Raw genomic sequence first — 24427 nt, 5'->3', positions numbered from 1 at the left:
AAGTGAAAAACCCGATTCACTGGAAAATACACGACGTGGTCTCGAGCTGTTTAGAGCTTTGCTTCAATGTACATTGAATCGGGGAAACGCTGTTTATCAACACGGATCGTTCTACACCGCACGCTTTAAATAAAGTACGGGGTTAGCAGGTAATATCCCGTCCATATTTGGGCCAAACTCCTTGGATTAAACGCACGTTAGGCATCTTTTACCTTGCAGTCAAACGACTCGACCTTATGGAACGCTGTCTGTAGTCAGAAAACATAGGAAGATAAGCTTGCAGTACCTCCAATCAAAGAAACCACATCATGTGGTCACGTGTCGACTGGGTCCTCCAGTGGCGACTTCTGAGGTGGAAAAAACGGTATTGTTCACATTCGTTCCACAGAAATGAACAGTTTTTATCCACTTGGTAGGGCGTTGCCCCACCAGAAGCTTCTCGGGATCGACATGCATGGATGGATTCTGTCCCACGATGAGGTCACCGATCACAGCAACAAAACATCAACCAAAATCGTGAGGCTGACAGGGTTTGCTCTCTGAGTGCCGATCATTAGCTGTTCTAACCACCGCAAGGCGTTTCTCTCAATTTAAATCCAACCAAGTAAGCTCGAGAGAGCTCAGTGTTTCGAACCTACCCCCAATAGCTCATCTGCCCCTGTATCGGCTTGGGCAACCCGGCAGTATCCCAGCCCTCATACTTCCTTCGGGTGGCATGGCAGCTAGGCACCGAAAGGGTGTTACAGCTGAACGATGAAATGTGCACGCAGAGGTGCCCTTTAAGACCCACTGACTGCAGGTGAGTCTCCCCAAATTGATATGCAAAAGAGCATATCCCACTGGTACAGCTTTTCAGCAGACAGTCAATTGTTTTACATATCTTCCTTTCGACAATATAATCTATTCTTATCACCTCCTTCCCCACAGTAACGGACTGCTCACCAACGGTTTTGTTTTGTACTGGCAAAAGTTGACCTTATGGCTAGAATACTGTCCTCCTCGGATAACATATGGAAACATCGGCAGAATAATTGTATAATCGTTCAGTTGCCATGCCACCCGAAGAAAGCAGGAGGGCTGAAATACTGACAGCTGGTCAAAGCCTAGACGAGAGCAGCTGATGTCGGGTTTGAACCAAGGAACTTCCCGTCAGTCAGTTCGCGCCTTATCCATTGCGTCACTGTCCGCTCTGATAGACGGGCACACCAAAACTTGTTCAACCCTACTTGATTCTTTTGTTCATGAGTATTCTCATCCCTAACTATGGAACTGTTTGAGAGAGCGTTCCTCCCAGGGAGCACTGGTGTACACAGAAATCTCAGCTCACAAAAACCCTACGGTCCTGCAGTTGGCTAGATCCAAAACCCCGGTCCATATACATACTAACCTGTACATATTTGCCAGTATTCGTATTATTTTATAAGTAAGCTGCAGCACTTACACGAGAATTCACAAGCGATGAATGTTCGCTAAAGGTCTGTAAACCGGGGTGGCGAAAAATGATAGTACATTGTACTGAAAAACATAAACACTAGAGGATTTTAAATCGGAATTAAGTAGAAACCGTTTAGTCCCAGAGTACCGCAACTGTGGGTGGATGGGCTGACTGCTAAACACGATAGATAAGCGAAACATTCTAATCGGATAACAAACACTTTTGTTACACCGAATTTCGCACCAAAACTACTTTACCGCTCGCAATTAGGCCCTGATACAACCACGCACGCGATTCACATGAACACTGGGCCAGTTGCCGGTCCAGCACCAAGGCGAGCTCTGATTGGCTAAAAGTGTGGACCCAACAGCCAATCACGATTCAGTATCTGCCGAGTGCCGGTAGTCAATGCCACGTCCAGAAGACGTCGGGATTTCCATAATGTTGTCGCCTCACACAATGCGTTGTACATGTGTTTTACTTGGTTTTGGTCGTTTACTACATACAGTGAATCTTTGGTGTTTCTAGTCAGGAAGGTTTACACCAAGAACTGAGCTGAGACATCACCGTGACTACAACTTCCTAGAGATTGTACTGAACAGCGGCAGACGGGAACTAACTGCGCCATAAAAGCATCGCTAAATGCTTATCAGAACACACCAGGAAAAATTACATCCCAAGTTAGACATATCAACTGTTTGTGCTTGTCATCAAAATGACAAATACATAGAAGTGTGTGTGTGCGCTATGCTGGTGTGATTCATTAGGCTCTACTGGAGTTGATTACTTGTGAAGGCAGGACTTGTGGACTCGTGTTGTGTACTGATGACAAGAATTCCAACCTGCATGCATGTCACTTTGGGTTTTTGTACCGGCAGCGCAATATCCATTCAAAGGAATGCTATCACGTTCACACGGCTCGAAGGACCTATCCAGTCGAGATATCACTGAATAATAATAATAATAATAATAATAATAATAATAATAATAATAATAATAATAATAATAATAATAATAATAATAATAATAATAATAATAATAATAATAATAATAATAATAATAATAATAATAATAATAATAATAATAATAATAATAATAATAATAATAATAATAATAATAATAATAATAATAATAATAATAATAATAATAATAATAATAATAATAATAATAATAATAATAATAATAATAATAATAATAATAATAATAATAATAATAATAATAATAATAATAATAATAATAATAATAATAATAATAATAATAATAATAATAATAATAATAATAATAATAATAATAATAATAATAATAATAATAATAATAATAATAATAATAATAATAATAATAATAATAATAATAATAATAATAATAATAATAATAATAATAATAATAATAATAATAATAATAATAATAATAATAATAATAATAATAATAATAATAATAATAATAATAATCGTTCAGCGGTAACACCTTGTCTGTGCACAGCTGCCATGCCACCATAAGGAAGCCTGAGGACCGATATACTGCCACGTCTCACAAACCTAGACAGCAGCAGTCGAGATATCGATATTGGATTCGAACCACGGACCTTCCTTTAAAACCAACCCGCGGTGATTTTCAGGTTGCAGTGGTCACTACTCCGGCGAGGTCATTACATCAGTGGAAGATGAATGAAACTTCCTTTTGTGGCTTCGCAGCCACAAGGATTTTCACCACTCAGAGGGTCAAATACCCCACTGAACCTAAGTGCCAACAATCGGCAATTCGATACATGGTACATTGCGGTTTCTTTTAAGCATGAAGTATAAGGCAGACGAAATGTATCTGCAATTTTGGGAAGAAGTGGTTCTATATCAGGTCCAGACGAAAGTGGAACGCCATGCTAATTGAAGATTTATCACCGCACAAATGGACAAATGCAGAAACGCATTAACCCATTTGTAACGAATGTTTCAACTGTTCTTGATTATCACGCACAAATCGGAGCTTTGTTATATCGGCAATTCCCGTGCAGAACGGAACCCGTACTGTCCGCAGCCAACGTTATGGACTTCGTTACAAGCTGAGAGATAACGCCAATTTCTATCCGTACTGTGGCACATGTGATAGGAACTGGAGATGACCCATTTTTTCCACATATACACTCATTTTCATATCGATTTGGCTTTGATGGGAGACTCATCTGGAACCCAGCTGAATTTATCGTTTGTACTGTTTTTAAGCAACTGAACAGGCTGCACCAGGCCACCTCATGTTTCAACTGATACGATATCGAGATATCACCATACATGTATGGACGCAATACACTGCTCATGAGGTTGCTGAAAACTCTTGGACAGCCCACAACCGGTTTCGCCCTTCTTGGGGGTCATCATACAGGCGCAGTCCACGAGTTTCTGTCAACCTTATGTTCTACTTGAAGTCAAACACTTTAGATTGCAACAAATACACTCATTTGCATGTCAATTTGGCTTTGATGGGAAACTCACTTGGAACCTAGCTGAATCTCTCGTTTACACGTTTTTTTAAGATGACCTAGTTTCTTAGCATTCGCAGATATCGTTTTAAACGAGGAAACATAATGCCGATATTTGATAAGAAATCACAGTGGAAGAACGTGGTTAATACTCCGATAGGTCCAGCTGACTACTCATAAATAGTCGAATTTCCTATTTTTTTTAATTTACATGGGATGAAACGACAAATCACTTCAACTGATCAATTGTAGGTCAACAGTGGGGCTATCGAACGCAAGATAGCAGTTGCTAAATGAAACAGGAACCTAACTGATGCGACTAGAGGACCTGAAACCGTATTCCACAAACTGACTAGTATTGCCTTAGAAAAAACCCTCAGATTGCAATATCGTATCGGTGACTTTCGGATATGCTAAATGGCTTAAGAAGCACGTATTCAATCCTATGGAAAATAGTTAGAACCGATTGGGAAATTACCGTCTCAGAGAGGTTTCGTAGATAACCTGTAGATTTATTGCCGGGCAACGACTCGCCTTCAACACTAAAAAGCTTCGTGAGTCACCGGGTGACTGACGGAGAACCAGTCGATGAGGTCTCTTCTAGCTGATAAACTTGATCAACGCCTTCTTGTTAGTTACCATTTGGCATTAATCCGTGTTTTCTTGTGTATAGGCTCACTAATTCCCGTGTACGGATCAATCAACGGCTTTGTCCCACGTGGACTTTCGTGCATTCGTCAGTTTGTTCTATCAGCCACAGGTGATTCATCAATTGTACCAATCATCATCATCATCATCATCATTGTTAGCTGTAATAGCCGTGTACATGTCGTACAGTGGTTGTATCTACCACAGTTTCGTTCACCGTTGATTTGGGGAGGTGGGGTAGACAGCTGCGCATTGGAGGCGGGAGCTGATAAATTCGTGCGTAAATACAGCACTGTAGGTGGACCGTTAGGTGGGGGAATAGGGAAGGGGGCTATGCATTGAAGGCAATAGCTTGGATGCATGAACGCCACTGAGGGCGCGGCGCGACTGGGCCATGTCTGACAATGTCTCTAACCATTGATATGACCCGTCTCGGGGTCCCCATCCAGGAAGACGACCGCAGCTGAGTTTGCTGGTAATGGCCTTCATACTTCGCTGCCAAGCCATCGTTTGACCGCCTCTGGCTCTCTTCCATCCTTCACGTGGTTGTGCGAAAAGAGCCCTTCGAGGAAGTCGGTCGACTGGCATACGCAGCACGTGGCCAAGCCAGCGCAACCTGTGCAGTGTGATCAGTTCATCTATCGAGGGTGAGTTATTTCTCCTGAATACCGTGCTTCAGCATTGCTGATCCGTCGTTCCCACCAGATTCTAGTAATGCTCCGAAGACATCGATGTTCAAACACTGAAAGTCTTTTGACGTCCTCGGCGCGCAGCGACCAGGTTTCTGATCCGTATAGTAATATGGAGCACATCAATACTGAGTCTTTGACTAATGTTAGCCATGTTGAACGCCTTTCCATTGACTTTAGATAGCCCTGGGTTGCATGGGACAACTTCAGCCTCGATCCACACGTCATCGTTCTGTTTTGATGCTGTATACAAAACAGCCCACGATCGTGTTCACCCCCTTAGAACTCCTCAGGTAGGCGCAGTCCCAGAGTTTTCGTCAACCATTTGATCTACTTGTACAAAATTCGCCAACTACTCTCAGTTGCATGCCAACTAAAGAACAGCATAAACGGGGGATTCGGGTGAGTTTAACGTGAAAACCAAATTAGCACACAAATGAACGGGCATTTGGAGGACTAACAGTGATTTGGAAGGACAGTCACCTCGCATAAGACGCGAACGTTTGAAACTACCGGATGTTGGCCAAGACTAAAATTAGAGAAAAAAGATAACCGTTCAGCCGTGACACCCTTTCGGTGCCTAGCTGCCATGCCACCAGAAAGGCTGGGATAGTGCCACGTTATCCAAACCAAGACAGAAGTCAAGAGACAGAGGTCCGGTTCAAACCATGGACCTTCCGGTCAGTAAATTCGCGCCCTAGCCACCAAGTAATCTAGCTCCTAATATCAATAGGAGATAAGGCTAGTCTCTGTGCGAGAAACGAATAGCCATGTTTGGCCAAAACAAACATTAGAGTAGCATTCGAGAAAGGAAAAACTTCACAGTCAATGTTGGATTAATTGAAGTGCCGCCTTCTGGTTGATAGGACTGGGAAGTGTGTGTTCGGAGGCCAGCCGTCCCTAATAACCGAACATCACATCATTTGGACGGATGTGTCACGTGCAGAACAGGGACCAAACGAAGGCATACCCTGATTGGTCAGAATGCCAGCCAATCCGAGTCAAGCACCATTGACTCGAGGCTACTCGCCCCCTCACGGAGATTCTGGCACGACCTTGTGGAGCACTCTGTGACTACCCTATAAATATAGTTGTATTAATTTTCCTTAGTCTCCATGAAGGGCTGTGTAGAGCTGCAGTGCCCTTTGACATACCATAGTGGGCGGAGCAGGAAGCCAAGGGACCCATAGAGAGTTGCATCACCGTCCACCAAGACACACCACTGTGCCTGCAAAGTGAACTGTGACGATTGCACAGAGATTTAGATGGAGCACACAGCAGAGTCTGTACTCGAGAATCAACGAGCACAAGCGGCGGGGTGTCGGTACCCCATACTAGGCCCAAAAATGAAGTGGGAAGGGTAGAAATCTTCCGACAACGACCAAAATTCCTACCCTGCCTTCTGGTGGTCCAGGGCTTAGAGATCGCTAAGTATTATAGGGTGTAGGACTGGTAAGCATGCGGTGATCGGTCTTATATCAACCGAGTTGACGCGTGTGGATGTGCGGTTGTAACTGAAGTGGTCTGGGCGAAATCTATTCCGACTAGTATCTACTTGCTCTCGTTAGCCCGACACAAACCAATGAGAATTTGTGAACAACATCCAAGAGAACTATTCCATTACAGTGCCCGAAACTGCCCAGCTCAATTCCTCTAACACATCCGTCCTCCAGTCATCCAGGCAACAACCATCCAAACAATCAACATTCAACACCTGATTAATTCTGCCGGTTGAAAGAGGTCTCACTCAGTGCTGCTTCGTATGCCTTAAAACTCAGTCAGCCTGGTGACTTATTCACCACGAAAGCGAAGCACTGTCCGGCAATGAGTCGACCGACTGTTTACAAAACTTTTCTGAAAAAGACGATTTGTTCACGGGTGAAGGAAAGTCGGATATTCCGCTAAATTTTGCGTAAAAGGATGACTTGGTAGCCAAACACTAAGGGTTCGACCAGAAAGAATATCGCGCGACATTTATTCGATCCTTGGATTCAGACCTTTCAATCAAGTAGGCACATAAAAAAAGATTATTTATTCTAAGTTTTCGAAACTGGCAGCATAGTTTGCCCGTACAAGAATCATGGCGGACCGAACCCAGAAGTAGGATAACCTGAGATACAAACGATAGATTGTTCTGAAAGTGCTGACCATGATAGACAGTCGTTGCGTGGACTGTGTGTATGTGTGTGTGTGTGTGTGTGTTAGCAATACCAACCGACCGAAACCTACAGACCCGTTGGACTTGGCATGCTTACATTCAGGATGAAATCGTTGCAGACTGAATGCAAACACACATGCATTCCATTGCGGTACAGCCAATCCGTATCCGATAACATCGCGTAAAACAGGAAAACGTGAGCACGTTTAGCATAGTAGAAGAGCTGTCATACCATGAAGACGGACAGGAAAGACGTAAGGACAGACGGGAAAATGTGAATAGCTGAGAAAGCCGCTTTTTCCGGTCCAATCAAAAACGGTCGCGTGAGACCCTGGAGGGTGGACAAATACGTGCGAGGGTGAAATATGTTGAGTCTATTTTCTCGGAGGAACACACTACTCATAGGTTACTGAAAACGTTTCCATAGGCCACGAAAGATTTCGCTCTTCTTGGGGCTTAGTCGTGAATCTCCGCCAAACTTATGTCTAGTTGAACACCAAATTGTGCGCAGTTGGTGAAATACACGCATTTTCAAGCAGATAGGCTTAGATACCTTGGTAACGGAATCGGATACAAAATATTAACCAGAACAGCTGAGCATACATCATGTATGTGGTGCTCTGACACCCAATAGTAGCTATACCTGATCCAAAGTGTACCGCTCCAGTCATGTGCATCAAACTTGCACCAGTCTAACTCGTATGGTGCAGTGTATCTCCTCCAAATGAGGAAACATCAGAAGAACACAGAGAGATTACATCGTTATCTCTTCGACCAAAGCTAGTATGCGAGTAGAAATTCCACATACCTGGTTCATCTGAACGGCGCATGTGTCTAGATTATCTATTCCAAGCGGTATGAATGTTAGCCCAAACCCGAAATCATGAGTCCAGTATGTTCCGTCCATATCTGATCCCCCCAAAATGGCACCGTCCTATTCTGCTGGTCATGTCGACAAGCCCTCACATCATAGGCATGTGGTGTTGGGTATGAGGTAGCAGAAACAACAGGCTGCCTGTACGGATTCGACAGCTTCAGCTTTCTGCCTACACAGACAGCTTTACCTCCTTGCGAACTTCGTGCAACGCCGTGAGGATAGGTTCGTTCTCGTGACATGGTACTCACGAGATTAGCTCCTATGGCGAGCAATTGTGCACTTTGCAGGAAACAATCAAGCTGAAGCAGTATGACGTCAGATCACTGTGCCTCAGCGAACCACTTTGACATGAAAGAAGTGGCCTAGAAGCAAGCTGATTTGCACCAACTGGCTACATTTCTCATGTCGCAGAAAAAGGATTCTCACATACGTCAAAAGCACAATGGAACAGGTAAACATGAAGACGTCAACAGTGGGGCGTATTGTTCATTTTTCTGCATGACGACTGAAAGATATATGGTGCATAGAATGTCGAGTGGCGGTGTTGTGAAAAACGCAAAGGTTCGAACTGATACTGACGCCCAGGAGAGCCTGTCTGTCGCAGGTGAGCTGTGAGGCATTGAATAACGGAGGTGCTTCGAAAGACGAGGAGGAATTACGGGGAGCACATCTTCCGAAAAGGGGGAGAAAATCACGGAAGATATGCTGCGGAATCTGCTCACAGCTGTTAGACTTCAATAAGGATAAACGAGGGTTTAAATTTACTATCCTTTATTCCAGACCTCATCGTGCAGTGTATTCTCTTGGTCTCCCAGAAACGTCACTGTCGACGAAGATTTTTCACTATCATACAGACACAAGGTTTATTTCAAGTCTTAAAGTGAAAAGGATCGAAAAAATGTGAGCGAGGGAGGGAGGGGACCTGGTACTGGCCTATCACAAGCATTCTGAGGTACCTACACCTCCAAGTGCTCAACCAGACAAACTGGAAACTGACACCACGGAAGATATGCTGCGGAATCTGCTCACAGCTGTTAGACTTCAATAAGGATAAACGAGGGTTTAAATTTACTATCCTTTATTCCAGACCTCATCGTGCAGTGTATTCTCTTGGTCTCCCAGAAACGTCACTGTCGACGAAGATTTTTCACTATCATACAGACACAAGGTTTATTTCAAGTCTTAAAGTGAAAAGGATCGAAAAAATGTGAGCGAGGGAGGGAGGGGACCTGGTACTGGCCTATCACAAGCATTCTGAGGTACCTACACCTCCAAGTGCTCAACCAGACAAACTGGAAAGAAACTGACACCAGGAACGCCACTCATATGGATCAGCCACCATTACTCGTAACGCCTTCAGTCAAACTCAGGGGTCACGCGGACCCCATCCTCTAAGGCGGACAACACCAAAAACACCGTCATAACTTTCACACCTTTCTGTCAAGTCAAACTTCGTCCGTCTCGCAGAATAACCATGATACGTGGCAACGAAACGAACAAACGGCGGGGTTCGTTAACCAGATAGGCTGAAGAAAGTACCAGGAGCATTGTGACAAGTTCATGGCCAATGTGACAAAAACCAAGCAGTTTTGTGCATAAAGGCATAATCATACGAACTCGCAACGCCTAACTGGAAAGATGATACTGGAAAACCAGCCAAACAAGTGTTAGGAGAACCCGTTGGCCCCTTTATCCAAAGCAACCCCATCCTCGATATACAACACCATGAGCATTAATCAATCAATCAATCATTTGGAAGCAAGACACTGTTCCACGCATGAATTACAACGAAAACCGTTCAGCTTTAGCACCCTTTCGGTGCCTAGCTGCCATGCCACCCGAAGGTTGCACGAGGGTTGGAATACTGCCAGGTTGCCCAAGCCTAGACAGGGGAAGTCGAGAGGCAGAGGTCGCGTTCGAACCACGGACTTTCCGTTCGGTAAATTCGCGCTCTAACCACTTGAGCCACAATGAAGCCTTTCCTAACTCAAACGATTTCTCTTTTCCTTATCTGAGCTCGACATGGTTCAGTGGTTAGGCCGCGAACTCACTGACTGGAAGTTCCGTGGTTCGAACCCAATCCCGACTGCTCTGGTCTAGGCTTGAGCAAACTGCCGGTAGCTCAGCCATCGTGCTTTCTCCCGGGTGCATGACAGCTAGACACCCAAAGGGTGTTACAGCTGAACGACTTTTCAACACCCAACCAGTACTGACCGCATCATTGCTGTTGAACAGAGAATCCTCCCAAAACAGTCCAACTTTGACACATTTTAACTTCATCATATGGAGCAAAAGAATAACTTTGGAATAACAACTCAAGTGTCCGGTTTGACACTTATTGGATGATGACTTACCCGACCAGGCAACCCAGTATCCGTATAGGGATCATAATCAAACAATGCGCGCACCACCATTGACTTTTTCATCGTTGTGGTCAGACATGGGATTGCGGGAAAGCTTTCCAGGGAACACGCGCGCATATTGTTCGTAGTCCGAGTGAGACTGGCACTATCGTAACTGTCTGTTCGAGATGCGGACAGTGTGGGCCGCTGTTGTTCCTGTGCCAGGACAGTTTCCGATAGAAGATTCGGTTGTGTATTACTGGTTTGACGCAAGTGAGTCGGAGTAGTTCGGGTAAATCGGGGTTTTGGAGAGCTAACATTAGTTAGACTAGGGTTGATGGTTTCGATATTCATCTGGAAAAGAGAGTAAAACAACGTGCCTGTAGTCGCTTCCACGGAAAACCCATGAGTATTCTAGAAGCGGGCAGAAACCCCGCAAGACAAGGATACCCTCTTTACCAGCTGCTTCTAACATTGACTGCTGTGCGCTCGAAACAATCGATGTACCGTATATGATAGGGTGCACACTGGTAGATGGGTGACTACAAATTAGACGGTATCCGAGTCGTCGAAGAACACTGCGCATTATGGAAAAAAAACATGAAAAGAGTGCGTGCCAACCTAATCTGAGATGTGTGAATCAAAGACCCCTGGTCTCGTGACACTATGCACACTGGTTCACTAGATGTTTTTGTACCCATCTGTGTGTGTGTGTGTGTGTGTGTGTGTGTGTGTGTGAAAGGGCTAATGCTAATCGCGATCAGGTTACCTAGAGAATACAAATTAGTTTTTGGTTTGCCAGGACCATGGTCGATTCCCGCGAAACGAGACAATAACTACAAACTTGCTGATGCCAAGAAGATAACTCTATCATACACACACACACACACGTTTAGAGTTTTTAGTCAGGAAATTCGGAGACAAGTCGAGAGATAACCGGAAGCCTAGTTGGACATTTCAAAAGACAAAAGCAGACTTATTCAACCGTAGTACCATCGGAAAGTCAGTTCATGGGTTGATCAACTAAGAGTATTGTCTAAAACAGAGTAAAAATGATTCTCACTTGCTCTCTCATGGACTTATGGGCTGCATAAAATGTATGCACCATCAGCAATCAGATGTCTCTAGGGGTACTACCTACCACCTCGATTTGTGACTGTGACAGATTGTGACCTCTGAAATTGGATATCGTCATATCAGAAACTCATGGAATAAAAACTCCAAGTTAGAGTGAAGGAAATGGGCAGGTGGTTTCTCGACTTTTAAGAAAATAAATAAAATATAATCGTTCAGCTGCAGCTCGTTTTGGGGGTGAGTTCGAACCACAGACTTTCCGGTCAATAAGTTCGAGCCTCAACCACTGAACTTACCTTGAGGTCATCATCAAAGAAAAGAAATAGAACGAGCAACGTTTAAATAGGTGAGCTCGAGTTAGCCTGTCCGGTGACCAGCTGCTCTAAGTAACCGAACATCACGTCGATTGGACAGATGTGTCACATGCGGGTTACGGAGCAAATGAAGGCATGTCCTGATTGGTCAGTGTCAGCCAAACAGGGTTGAGCATCCATACTTCAACCGCTCACGAAGATTCTAAGGAACACCTCGTGACAACTCTATAGACAGTTGTAATGATTTTCGTTCGTCTCCGCAAAAAGCTAGCTGAGGCTACCATGCCTTTTGGTATACCATTGAAAGGAAGAAGGCCTTCGCTGCGGAGTTATTTATTCGGAAATGCCAACTGACCGGTTACAGACCATTGAACAGGGAAGCAAAACTCTAATCTGCATCTTAGTTACAAAAACTGGACACAGATCTTCTCCCGAACGAGTCTTCCTAGAGATTCATTGCCTCCACTCATTCGTCGGTCAAATCCAAGCAAATGTTACAAAGTGGCCCCACGAATTCCGCAACAGAATTCCCTTTTTCAGTCGACGCAAAGCGAAATTCTACGAACAACACATACTACTCGCGTGCCTCCCTAATCAGCAGTATCACCGTTACACCATGATGGGAGGGACGGCAAGCCGAGGACCAACATGGGAGTTGCAATATCGTCTGCAGTACACAACATAGTCGTAGTTTACACGAAAAATATACCATAGCACGGTACCCGGAGAAGCAAAAACAACGTCAATCAGACAAGAGTGTAAATTACTATTACTATTACTATCAGAGGCGAACAAATGGCTGTCAGCCAATAGCACGGATGAAACTACAGCAAATATTTCTAGGTAGTCCAGTAGATGGGGCATGTCAGCCCAATTAGATTGCATCACCTACAAAAACAACATCGGATCGCTGACACCGAATTATGACAGTACCGAAAGTGTCCGATTAGCAGACTAGATTGTGACGGAAAGATGGAAAATGCAACACGTAGAAACAGAACAGACAGCACAGAGTGAAGCAGTTAAGCTCCAAAAACGAGTGAACCTGACTACTAATCAATCGATCATCGTCTTTTCCTCATATCGCTGAAAAATGGTTCACGAATTTCAGGATAACCCATCTCTTTCTCTCTCCCCTCCTTCCACCCGAAAAAAAATTTAAGCGCATATTGATTCGTTCGTTGAGTTTGTGTCAAAAACACCAGGCGCATTCCGTGGATATTGAAGAAAAATGGAACGAAGTTTGCCCTATTGTATCCAGCGCCGCAGTCAAAGAAAGGCTCCAAGACAGACACAACAACATCATGATTCTTCATCTTCATCATTACCATTCGGATCAACTATGCGACAGTGGAAAAATAGTTCAGTTATCAACAAAACATTCAGTGTCGTGGATCCTATGGCAATAGTCTCGTATGACGGCACACGAAAACTGTTGAATATGGCTTCATGTTCACGTTAACACTCAAGTGGGATCTGAATTGTATTCTACATGTACGTTCTTGAGCAAACACACGCTTGTTCATAAGGGCTCCCGTCAAGAGTCATTCCTGAGATTATCTACCGGAGTAGCTCGACCGCACGCACAGAGGATGTGCGTGGATGGAACGTGGGAACTGAAGTTTCAAACGAAGCAATCATTCTCATTTTGACTGAGCTAGCAACCAGTTAAGTAGGTCCATGGGCTCTAATCGATCTCCAGTACATCGAACACACGTTGCCAATGTTCGAGACCCCTAATTAACTGCATCCTAAAGCAGTCTGATGGTCCTAATGCAGAACAGAAATCAGGTCATAACGCGCATGCATTTGTTCGCGCAGGTCCCATGCCCCACATACTACTAAGTACATAACACAGATTCCAAAATGGATCGAACTACAAGAGGGAAACATCTGTTCAGATCCTTCGGAAATAAAAACTATCTTAAGTAATTCTGTCGCATGGTTCGGTATCCGCCTCACACATGCAAACTGTAAAGTGCTGCTACAAGGCTAAGTGGGATCAAACCCTGCAGAGTAGCCAACGGTTAATGACACTGTCCAATCGCGCAGTCAGCGATCATCATGCATGAAAGCTATGACCTTCAGTGCGTAGTTAACTGAGCACGCTATCGCGGCCAATGCTTGGATGTATCGCCCACGCTCCCCCACTTTCCGGTGATCGGAATTGTAGCAGCTGGATCCAATGTACGAGCAGAACTGTTTACCAGACTACCGTTGTCTTCGAAGGATCAATTCATGCCCGTTGGAAAGTTGTGACCTAATGTGAAGACAGCAATAACACAGGCTGCTGCGGCGAACGTCGGGCGCGTCTCACAGCACCCTGAAAAGATCATCCAAGCATCTATGGCAAACACTTCCGATTTCCGATATCCATAGAGCCAGAAAAGATTGTACGGATTACTGGTCGGAAATGGCCTCTAGCATGAGAGAAAACTACAAACGTCGTCACGGTTCAGGCAAACAGCAGATCCAATGATCCAATTCAAACAATGCCTGCGGTAAATTGATGTAGCACCCGTCTCGCATAACAAACGCCTAACCGGCAAATATCCACTAAAAACACTACAGTGCTGCTGAGTCTTTCAGACAGTGAGGGAACTTCTATGTCTATCCCTGGCTCCGCCCAATATGGCATACCAAAAGACACGTTTACTTGAGACGAGGCGAGATGGCTCAAGTGGTTAGAGCGCTAATTTACTGATCGGAAGGTCCGCGGTTCGAACGCGACCTCTGCCTCTCGACTTCCCCTGTCTAGGCTTGGGCAACTTGGGAGTATCCCAGCCCTCGTGCAACCTTTGGGTGGCATGGCAGTTAGGCACCGAGAGGGTGCTACAGCTGAACGATTGTTTACATTAATTTCGCATCACCTGGTTGTCACCCGTCAATAAACCACCTACCAGTGTAGTTTTACGAGAAGCGCCTATCGACACCTGCAGTTCTGGGAGCTACAGAAACATAAGAAGTTAATGTCTTGAAACGGAATCATGACGGCAAATGAACAATTTCCTAGTCACGAAGAATGTCATTGTTGTGTCACAGCACGGTGGCAGAATGCAGAATACCAGGACCTGAAACAATCAGTACGGCCGTACCCGTAAACCAGCAGCCTTCTAAAACCGGTAAAAAATGGTTAAGCCGTTCGGTCAGGTAATACCATCCTTCTCCGTGCACACTGTCGCCGCTACCCAGCTGGAGGCTGAATTATTCCCCTCTTAACCTCAAGTCAACTTCAACAAGGCAAACGTTCCACTCTGTCATCGACGAAGCACTCGATCGCACGATCATTTTGTTGAACGACGACATTATCAAGCAGACTAGATCACCACCGTGAGCCAGATAACGGATCACTCGTTGCATCTAGTGACATAAGGATGTCTTGTTGTTTATCACCGCGTTATATTCAACAAGTACCTCTACCTCCACGCTCGTCCACTGCCAACGTGCGATGGCCTGATAAGAAAGAAAGTGCAAAGCCCTTCGGCAAGCGAACTTCGAAAATTGCTCACCACGAAGTTTCCACCTCTCTAGTCAACCAACATTCCGGTTAGAGTAACGAAAGAAGCCGTGTTTTACGCAACTAACGACTGGAACGCTATTGGATACCTACCAACATCTAGGAGGGGACATTGTCAAGTATGACAGGAACCAGAAAGAATTCCACGGGAGGAATGCAGTGAAGCAATTTAGCATAATGTCCATCAAATCAGCATTCACTTCCACATCGCAAAATCGGATGCCTTAGCTATTAACTACCGGTATAACCAAACTCTCACATGATATTGGTAGGTCAGCTGACAGTAAATACCAAAAACACATTGCTGGAATGCTGCCACAAAGAGAATGTACCCTATCATGGTGTGACGGTTTATGTCTCCCTGACCCATTGAGCTACACTGAATGATCCCCGCGACACGCAGAGACTCCCATACCAGGTTGGTTAGTGGTTAGAGGGCAACTACCGCAGTCCCTTGGCCCTCCAAGTTGGGGCCAGGGCCTGTTCCATGAAATGCATTTTCTTCCAAATACCGCTGCCTTGCGATCGAGCTTTTGAGCCAAAATCTTTGTTCGAAGACCCTAATCACCTTCCTGTCTATGTCTGGGCGCCCTAACAGTATACACCCACGTACAACCGTAATAATACGGCGTTCCCAAGTCCACATTTATAGAAACAGCGATGCTGTCTTCCCTCGGATCAGAAAAAGGTGGTCCTATGTTCGACCGTATTATCCATTACAGTCAAAATACTTTTAAAACCAGAGTTCGGTGTTGTTCAAATAGCACCTGCTGTGCGCAGTTGCATTAGGGTTGAGACAGTAATGCATTGCTCCCTGCGTCCTTGAAACAGGCCGGCCCCCTGCAGGCAACTGAGTCGGACTTTTGGGTGATTGCCTTCTGGAAGTCCTCCGGAAAAAAAACTAACAACCGCCGCCTCGCGGTTATAACTTTTGAGTCAGATGCTAGGGGCCGTGTTCCCGAAAAAAAACCTCATATCCTCCCACTGCCTTTTGAGTCAAAGACCCAAGATGGTGTACATCAACCGAACCCCCTTCTCCGGTTTGGGCGACCGGGAAGTATCATCTCCCCTTGCAGCTCTTCACTCACCGACCTTCCCTACCCTACACCCTTTTCCACCCGTCGAATGATGCAGTGAGATCAACCCATCTGCAAAAGAATAAAGATAATCGTTCAGCTGTACACCTTTTCGGTGCCCACCCGCCATGCACGAGGGTTTGGATACTGCCAGGTTGCCCAAGCTTAGACAGAGCAGAGATCGGGTTCAAACCACGGACCTTACGGTCAGTAAATTCGCGTTCCAACCAGTGAGCCATCTCGCCACACCCACCTGTAAGTCCTTTAGCCATTGTTCCGTATCTGAAACATCGCCCGGAAAAATAGAGCAAAATTATCAATTAGTAACCTCAAGAAATCTTATCCATGTTGCATCCTTCAATGTCAGAGTGAGCAGCAAGCATCTCTAGTTGAAACCTTGCTTCCCTCTCTATCGATGTACGTTGTGTCTTCGAAACACGCATACAAGACGCCGCTTCTGTCTTGCACCTCAAGCCGCTTAGGACGACCTCAGATGTTTCACGTTTCACATTTCGGGTATCCAGTGATCATGATGCTTGTGGTGTATACGGTGTGGGAGTTGCACACAGCCCCTAGAATGAAAGCGCCTTACTGGATCGGGTCCCAGGAAACAGTAGTCTTTGCTCTGTGTGGTTGTCTGGCTCAATTAAGATCAATGCAGGTCGATGCGGTAAATGGTGTTTGTTTGACGTATCAGCATACGCTCCAACAGATCGCAGTTCTGAGACTGAGAAGGACATGTTTCATGAAGATCTGTCACGACTGCTTCGGTCAGCAAGGACGGATAGAGTAATCTTGGCAGGTGATACGAATGCCCAATTTGGACGACTGAGTCCAGAAGAGGCACAATTAGGCGATCGATTTGAAATCCATGTTGTGTACGGATAATGAGAAGCGAGTACTTGAGTTGCGTGCTGATCACTGATCCTGACCAGTACGAACTTCCAACACAAACGCTCAAGTCAGGCTATTTGAAGACCACCAACTGCAAGACAGTCAAGAACCATGCGACTACCAGTTACCGACGGAGAGCCTCAATTAGAGGCCATCGTTCCTCCTGGGGTACGTAACTTGACTATGATAATGCCATTGTGCGAGCCCGGTTATCACTTCGCCTTCCGTCAGCATTACGCATGCCAAAGGAGAGTGATTCCGTTCATCAACCTCGACGAGTTTAAGTAGCTCAAGAGTATCGAGCTGATCTGACTAGAATGCTACTGCAAATGCATTCATGAGGATGACGAAGGTTGCTTGGAAGTCGAATGGAAATGGGTTACAGAAGCTATGCTCTCAGCTTTCAAAACTGTTTGTCTAATATAGGGAGATACGAAGAACAACACTCGTCTCGATAGACGGTGCTTCGGCTTGCGTAGCACATGACCAAGCCATCGTAGTCGGTAGTGCTGGATGTTTCCCCCGATTAAAGTACCTACCGCACAACCAAATGCCAGTTTTCTAATCACCTCGTTACTAACACACTGATACTAACCAAAAACAGACATCTGTCCCCAGAGGCCCACACAACAACACAGCCCTTACTGTAACCTGATATACTCGGCCCTAGTGATGTCGCTTTTTGACGCCACAGGTGACGCAAATTAGCAAACGCCATTTGGGCCTTTGAGATTCCTACACTGACTTAATCAGTCATATTTTCGTCAGATGTTATACAACTACCGAGGTATGTAGTTTTCCACAATCTCCGGTGACTGTCCTTGAATCATAAGGTATATGTTCGGATACTGCATGTTATGATGCATGACTGCACTTTGAAGGTGCAAGACGCATGCCAAAATTTGGTATGATGGTGGTCAGTCTATTCAACAGGGCTTGTGCTTCGTTTTGGTCTTCAAAGATGAGGGCGATGTCATCTGTATACTCTATATCGGCAAGGTTCTAACCAGCGACAATTTGAACACCAGGGTTCTGAAGACCTCCCAGCGTTCGCCTCATTATTTCATCAACGGTGAAGTTGAACAAGAATGAAGAGAGTGAACATCCCAGTCTGACACCACACTTTGTAGGGAAGCTTTTAGAGAGCTCACCATACACTCTCACCCGCCCAGGATTATGTGAATATACGGATCAGATCATGTTCACAAACTTCTGGGGCATACCCTGTTGAGCAAGTGTAGTTAACGTCCAGCGGTATAAGACAAGGCTGTCCTCTTTCATCTTTTTCCTTCAACTTTATTACTGATGGGCTGCTTGAAATTTATCTACCTGCCTCTGAAACCTCGGGAGTTGAAATGCTCCCGGGGCGTTCCCTCACAGACATTGAGCATGCGCACGTCATTGCTCTCCTTGGTTCAGATCGTCCAAAAATGCAACTAATTTTAAACAGCTCAAATAACTCTGCCGTACGGCTTGACATGAGCTTCACACCTGCAAAGTGCTGCTGGGTTGAATCAAACCCAAAACTCATGGTTTCAGACGAGCCAATCGACATGGTAGATAGACTTGCTTACCTGAGGAGTTGTATAAGTTCCATTGGATTGGCTGGAGATAAGATTACGTATCGAATCGGAAAGGTCATGGCAGCGTTTGCCAACCTCCGGCAGCAATGGCGCAGACGTGACGTCAGTTTGTTTGTCAAGGGCAAAGATTGCACTGAGACAGTGCGATTCATGCTGCTTTAGGGATCAAAGACGTGGCCTCTATGCGAAGAAGACACTCAAAAGATGTCCATGTTTGACTATCAGTGTCTCGGAAGCATTGGTCGGGTCTGGTAGGAACATTGGATTACGAATGCTGAGCTACGCCAGATAGTCGTAGGAAGAACTCTCCCGCGATAGATGAATTACTCATGCTTCAAGAGTTACGCTGGTTAGGATATGCACTTCACATTTCAGAAGACCATCTGCCTTCCAGATCTCTTTTCGCCTGGTCTTGTGCTGTTAAACGGTCCTGTTTGTGTTGGTTCACTCAAATCCAAACCAGGGTTTACTAATATCTGAACTAATTTGACGGGTTAGTGAACCATCAAAGCTCATGAGAAACTGCTCGGAATAAAAGTCCACCAGTAATGATGGTCATTGGCAAACGCACAATACCTATTGTATTGTTTTCTCCTTACGTAGCAGAAACTATCCTATCATTAGAGCTGAGGACCTGTTTCCCAAGAGGATAAAATCTATAAAGTCCAGTGACTCCAAGATTGTTTTCCCGATGTGGGTGCTGCTCTTTAGTAATTACCTTGATGGTAATCCTGGGTCAGGATAGTAATTCCATTTTAATCCACCTTGGAACGCTACACTGAGGTTACTCAAACAGCAGTCAAATTTCTTGCGATGAAGGGGCTAAACTTGTAGTATTCTAAAGACATTGTTCAATCCAGTCAAAAGTCACAACTGAGTCAGCTATACCATGCGGGTGGAAAGAAACTTATGCTTGTTGAATTCTTCGCCAGCCATATAAGTCTTGTGGATACGGTATTCGGTAATTAGCAAGCAGCACCAACAAACTCTGCACCTCTCGGAAATGAAGCACAACCAATATTATCTCTTTTGTATACATTCTATTCTATACATATCTACCTATCTATCTATCAGTTATAAACCGTGTGCCATAGGCATATATATTGAGAGGATATATATGTATATATATATATATGCGATATTTTAATTTTGTTTTTATTCTTCGTGTAGATGATTACGGGGTAATAGAAACCCAGTGAAAATCCCGGTCTGTCTGAAATCAACTATCAGCTGATGAAAATTTCAACCACCAACTCTTTGCTACATGAGGATGAAGTTATGAGGAAGATCGAATCCTAATGTTGGAGACCCCTTGTGAAAAATCATAACGACTGTCCAGATAGGAGTGACGAATTTGATTCATGAACCCATTCTTAAATTCGTGACGTCCTGACGTCCGTTCGAGAACTGGAAACCCAGCCCCGCAGCTTGGAGTGGTACGTCACATAAGATTCCTATACGTTGGGTGATACAGTCCTGTAACAGTCCAAGTAACTGCAAATAAGTGTGTATCGAAACTGACTATCTGTCGCTCAACTGTGGCACCCACCACCCCGGTGAATAGTTGCCGTACAAATGTACCATGAGGGCTGAGATAGTGCCAGGCTACTTGAGCCTAGATAGAAACAATAAAAAGCCCGTGTTGAGTTCGAACCGCATACCTTCTGCTCTGTAGTGTCGCGGCTAAACCAATAAGCCATTTCGAGATTGACCTCCTCACCCGAAGTTGAAACTTGTTGCTAGAATGTCAAGGAGATAGCATTTTCCCACTTCACAACGAAGATGTTAAGCACCCAACCATCACCAGCAACAAAATCTAAGGGTACGCGAAAGTGTCCGACTACCTTATCGTCTCGCTAAAATACTCTATGATTGCACTTGTGGCCCATCGCGTTTCTGGTTTCAAAAACGTACATGGGCTCTGTACACTTCAAAAATGTTACCACTGTCTACCCAGAACAACCAAGAACCATGCGATTTCAAATGGAGGGAATTTCAAACTAGCATATGGTTAAATACTCCGCCAGTTAACGACCGCCGAACAGAAAAGCATGCTATAAAAGAGATAACTGATGCAGATGGTACAACGGAAGTGTCCAGCTTTTAGCAGGAATCGACGAAGCTGAAAACATCGACCAACTCTTGAAACACGGAGAAAAGACTAGCGACGCAGCCAAACATGGGCAAAAGTGTCCCGAGATAACGCGAGACAAACCGAATAAGTGTCGGGTGCTGTTGTACAGGTAAGGTATCAGGCACCAGCATCGAATCTAAAGAACGGTCGACCAACGAGACGATCGTGGAACGTGCTCGACGTTCTGTAAAATTCTTGGAGTCGATCAGTATGCGTCGGCTGTACGACAAGCGCACGGCAACAATATTACAAGCAAGGTGGTGTTATATAGGAAAAAATCGATTCTCCTGTGGTAACAAAGCTACTCTCTAGGGTCTGGCCCACGCTAAAAGGTAGATCCAGGACACTCGAATACTCAGAATACTCTCCAAAACTCTTATCCAGTAAAAGAGTTACATATGAGGCAGTAAATGAGCGCACAGTTGCAGGGCTAATTGAACACTACAATGATGCTGGAATGATGGTGGTGCGGAAGTGTCTCCGACTCGTCAGTGATAGTTGGAATATACACGTTGGTTTGGATCACATGCTTGTTCCGCGCAGGCTTTACTAAACCCCAGAAGTGAGCTCCCATTTAGCATTGAAAAGAATTTGCAAACCGCATACTAGGAAAACATACTATGGCCTACTATACAATACATTAGAAACGGTCTCGTCGGAGAACACTGGCCATAAGTGGGATGAAATGACCATGTCTATACGTGTCACGACTATATAAACCATACCTTTGCATACATCATTAACTTCTAATTCTCATCCTATATTTTCAGTTCATGTACTTTCGTCATTAGACGACTAAAGCGTACATTACGCCCTTCTATTCTGTCTTCCTTCCTGGAACTACTCGACTCCCGTAACAATACGCGACACGTAGAACTCTGGTTATGGTGTTTCTGGGTGAGTGTACAAAAGCCACTGGATCTCAAAATAGTCACTATCACTCCCCGATACGAGGTGCTCTATGCTTTCGGGCCCAAAGTACCGTTCGGCCAGAAGTTGGGTTAGAAGACAGCTCACGCGTAGCTTATGTGTGGACAGAGAAGCGCGATGGAGCCAGATGGTTTAAGGATTGGAAGAGACCAGTACGGTCGGAAATGCACGGAAGCTGTTTCAACTAATCAGAACCTGAAGGGCCTTCCGAGAGTTAGTCAAAAAAGATGTTGGCAATCTGATACATAATAAAGACTATCGCCTAGATCGTTGGGCGGAATATTTTCAGGAATATTAGCCGACCCTTTGTCCCCGTGCCTACGTCTCATTCTCGGGCTGCTGGGCCAGATGGGCTCCATCCAGCGTCGTTCAAAGTAAGAGAACCTTTGTGTTCTGATTTGATCACGTCGTTCGTTTGTATTGGGGAGCAACAGCGTGTTCCAGAGAATCGGGATCGATTGTTGGTGGTATTCAGGTTCAAAAAATGCACCCGGACAAACTGTTCCGAACATAGAGGTACAAGACTCACGCCCATCATAACACGGCCTTCCTTTACATGGCGACACCTATCTTCGCCATGCAAGCGCAAGTCCAAAAGCGTCAAACAGAATTTAAACGCCAAAAGCTTGAGCACCACCACGTATACCACCTGCTAACGATCGCGGTTTTTCATGACTTTAAAGAAGCCTCCTATTCTGTGGACAGATTAGCTCCCCTAGGAATTCTTGTCATCATAATCAGAGGTAAGAACATCAGTCGACACTGATGCATCACCAGGACAGTTACAACTAGCAATAGTCTCACGACACATCGGCTGTCACCTGGTGTCACCAGCTGGGTCGCAGGGCGGATAAACATGCCACTACTGACGCCTCCCTTCCCACACTTTCACTTTTTTTCCTCTTCTGCCCTATCCCACCCAAGTTTGAAACCCTCTCCGCAGACCCCAGCACTAAGACTGACGGTTTTGCTCGCCGTGCATCGGAATTGGTACCTGGTGACGAATCAGATTCGTTATAGAACATCAAACTCCTCAAGTCGAGGCAGTTGTGTTATGTACTACGCATGCCCAACCACCGTCCACGGATGAAAGCGTTGTCCTGTTCCAAGCGAATGGTGGCGAAAGGTTCGTGGAGGATAAATTATGAAAAGTCGTTCAGTTGTAGTACCCTTTCTGCACCTATTTGCCGTACCACCAGAAGGAAGCACGAGGGCTGGGATACTCCCAGGTTGCCCAAGCCCAGGCAGAGGAAGTCTAAAGGCACCCTTTGAAATAGCAGGGATGCCTTGACGAAGTAGTCCATAGTCTAAATAAAATTTTAAAAATCGTTCAACTATAACACCCGATGCCTAGCTGCCATGCTAGGGCTGGGATACTGCAAGGTCGCCCAAGCCTAGACAGGGGAAGTCGAAATGCAGAGGTCGGGTTCGAACCACGGATCCGGTCGGTAAATTCGCGCTCTAACCACTTGAGCCATACACGACATACTATATTGTTCTTCCATACCCTTGCAGTGTAAGGCCACCCCCGACCTAAAGCCGCCACCTTGACGTGGTGGTCGGGCTTCAGTGCTGCAATGATCCCGCGGGCTCGACTGGCTGGAACTTCGTTCCATAAGGTGCAACCATGCCAGGAAGGCCAAAGGGGAGCAGCCAGACCAAGAGCAGCGAGACCCCGTACTACGAGCAGTCGTGCTACGAGGCGGTCTGGGGGTAAAGTCGTACTGTCCTCTGCGACAGGAGTGTGAAGGCAGTAAGGTGTTTCCTCCAGGCGACCAGCATGTCCATATTTTTGGAAGCAGCGATGCTGCCTTCCCCGAGGAAGGACGGGTTAGAAAAGGTCGGCCCCAAAAACCGCACACTCCGATCGCCCAACGGTTGACCGTGACCGCCGGCGCATTATCCAATACGGTCGAAATACTTTTAAAACCAATGAGCGCAAAAGGCACCTGCTGTGCGCAGCCGCATCGGGAATGAGACAGTAATGCCTTATTCCCTACGCCCTCGGGTTAGGCCGCCCCCTGCAGCCGAGCAGGTCAGACTGCTGAGTCATCGGCTCCGGCCAGGGTCCCCAAAGAAAACCCCACATTTTTCCACTGCCTCCTGGGTCAGACTTTTGAGTCAGAGGCCAGGGTCAGGTTCCCCGAACAAAACCCTACTTCCTCCCACTGCCTTGTGGGTCAGACTTTTGAGTCAAAGGCTCAAGGTGAGGTACCTCAACCAAACCCCCTTCCTCGGCCTGGGCAACCGGGAAGTATCATTTGCCCGCGCAGTTCAGCGTCCACC

At 45.5% G+C, this 24427-nt stretch overlaps 1 protein-coding gene across 1 annotated transcript in view; it reads right to left on the bottom strand.

Moving 5' to 3' along the window:
* Positions 1-24427, bottom strand: part of T265_03670 (hypothetical protein) — a gene marked incomplete at both ends in the record, with an annotated part of 58458 nt that overhangs the window by 28202 nt on the left and 5829 nt on the right. Inside the window, one exon of the mRNA XM_009168212.1 lies at positions 10632-10973. Within this exon, the coding sequence (XP_009166476.1) occupies positions 10632-10973 (342 nt within the window). The remainder of the gene's footprint in view (positions 1-10631; positions 10974-24427) is intronic.

The sequence above is a fragment of the Opisthorchis viverrini genome, assembly GCF_000715545.1.
Source record: "Opisthorchis viverrini unplaced genomic scaffold opera_v5_53, whole genome shotgun sequence".
Taxonomy (NCBI): domain Eukaryota; kingdom Metazoa; phylum Platyhelminthes; class Trematoda; order Opisthorchiida; family Opisthorchiidae; genus Opisthorchis; species Opisthorchis viverrini.
Note: the sequence above shows the minus strand (reverse complement) of the source record. Positions and strands in the feature narration are given on the sequence as shown.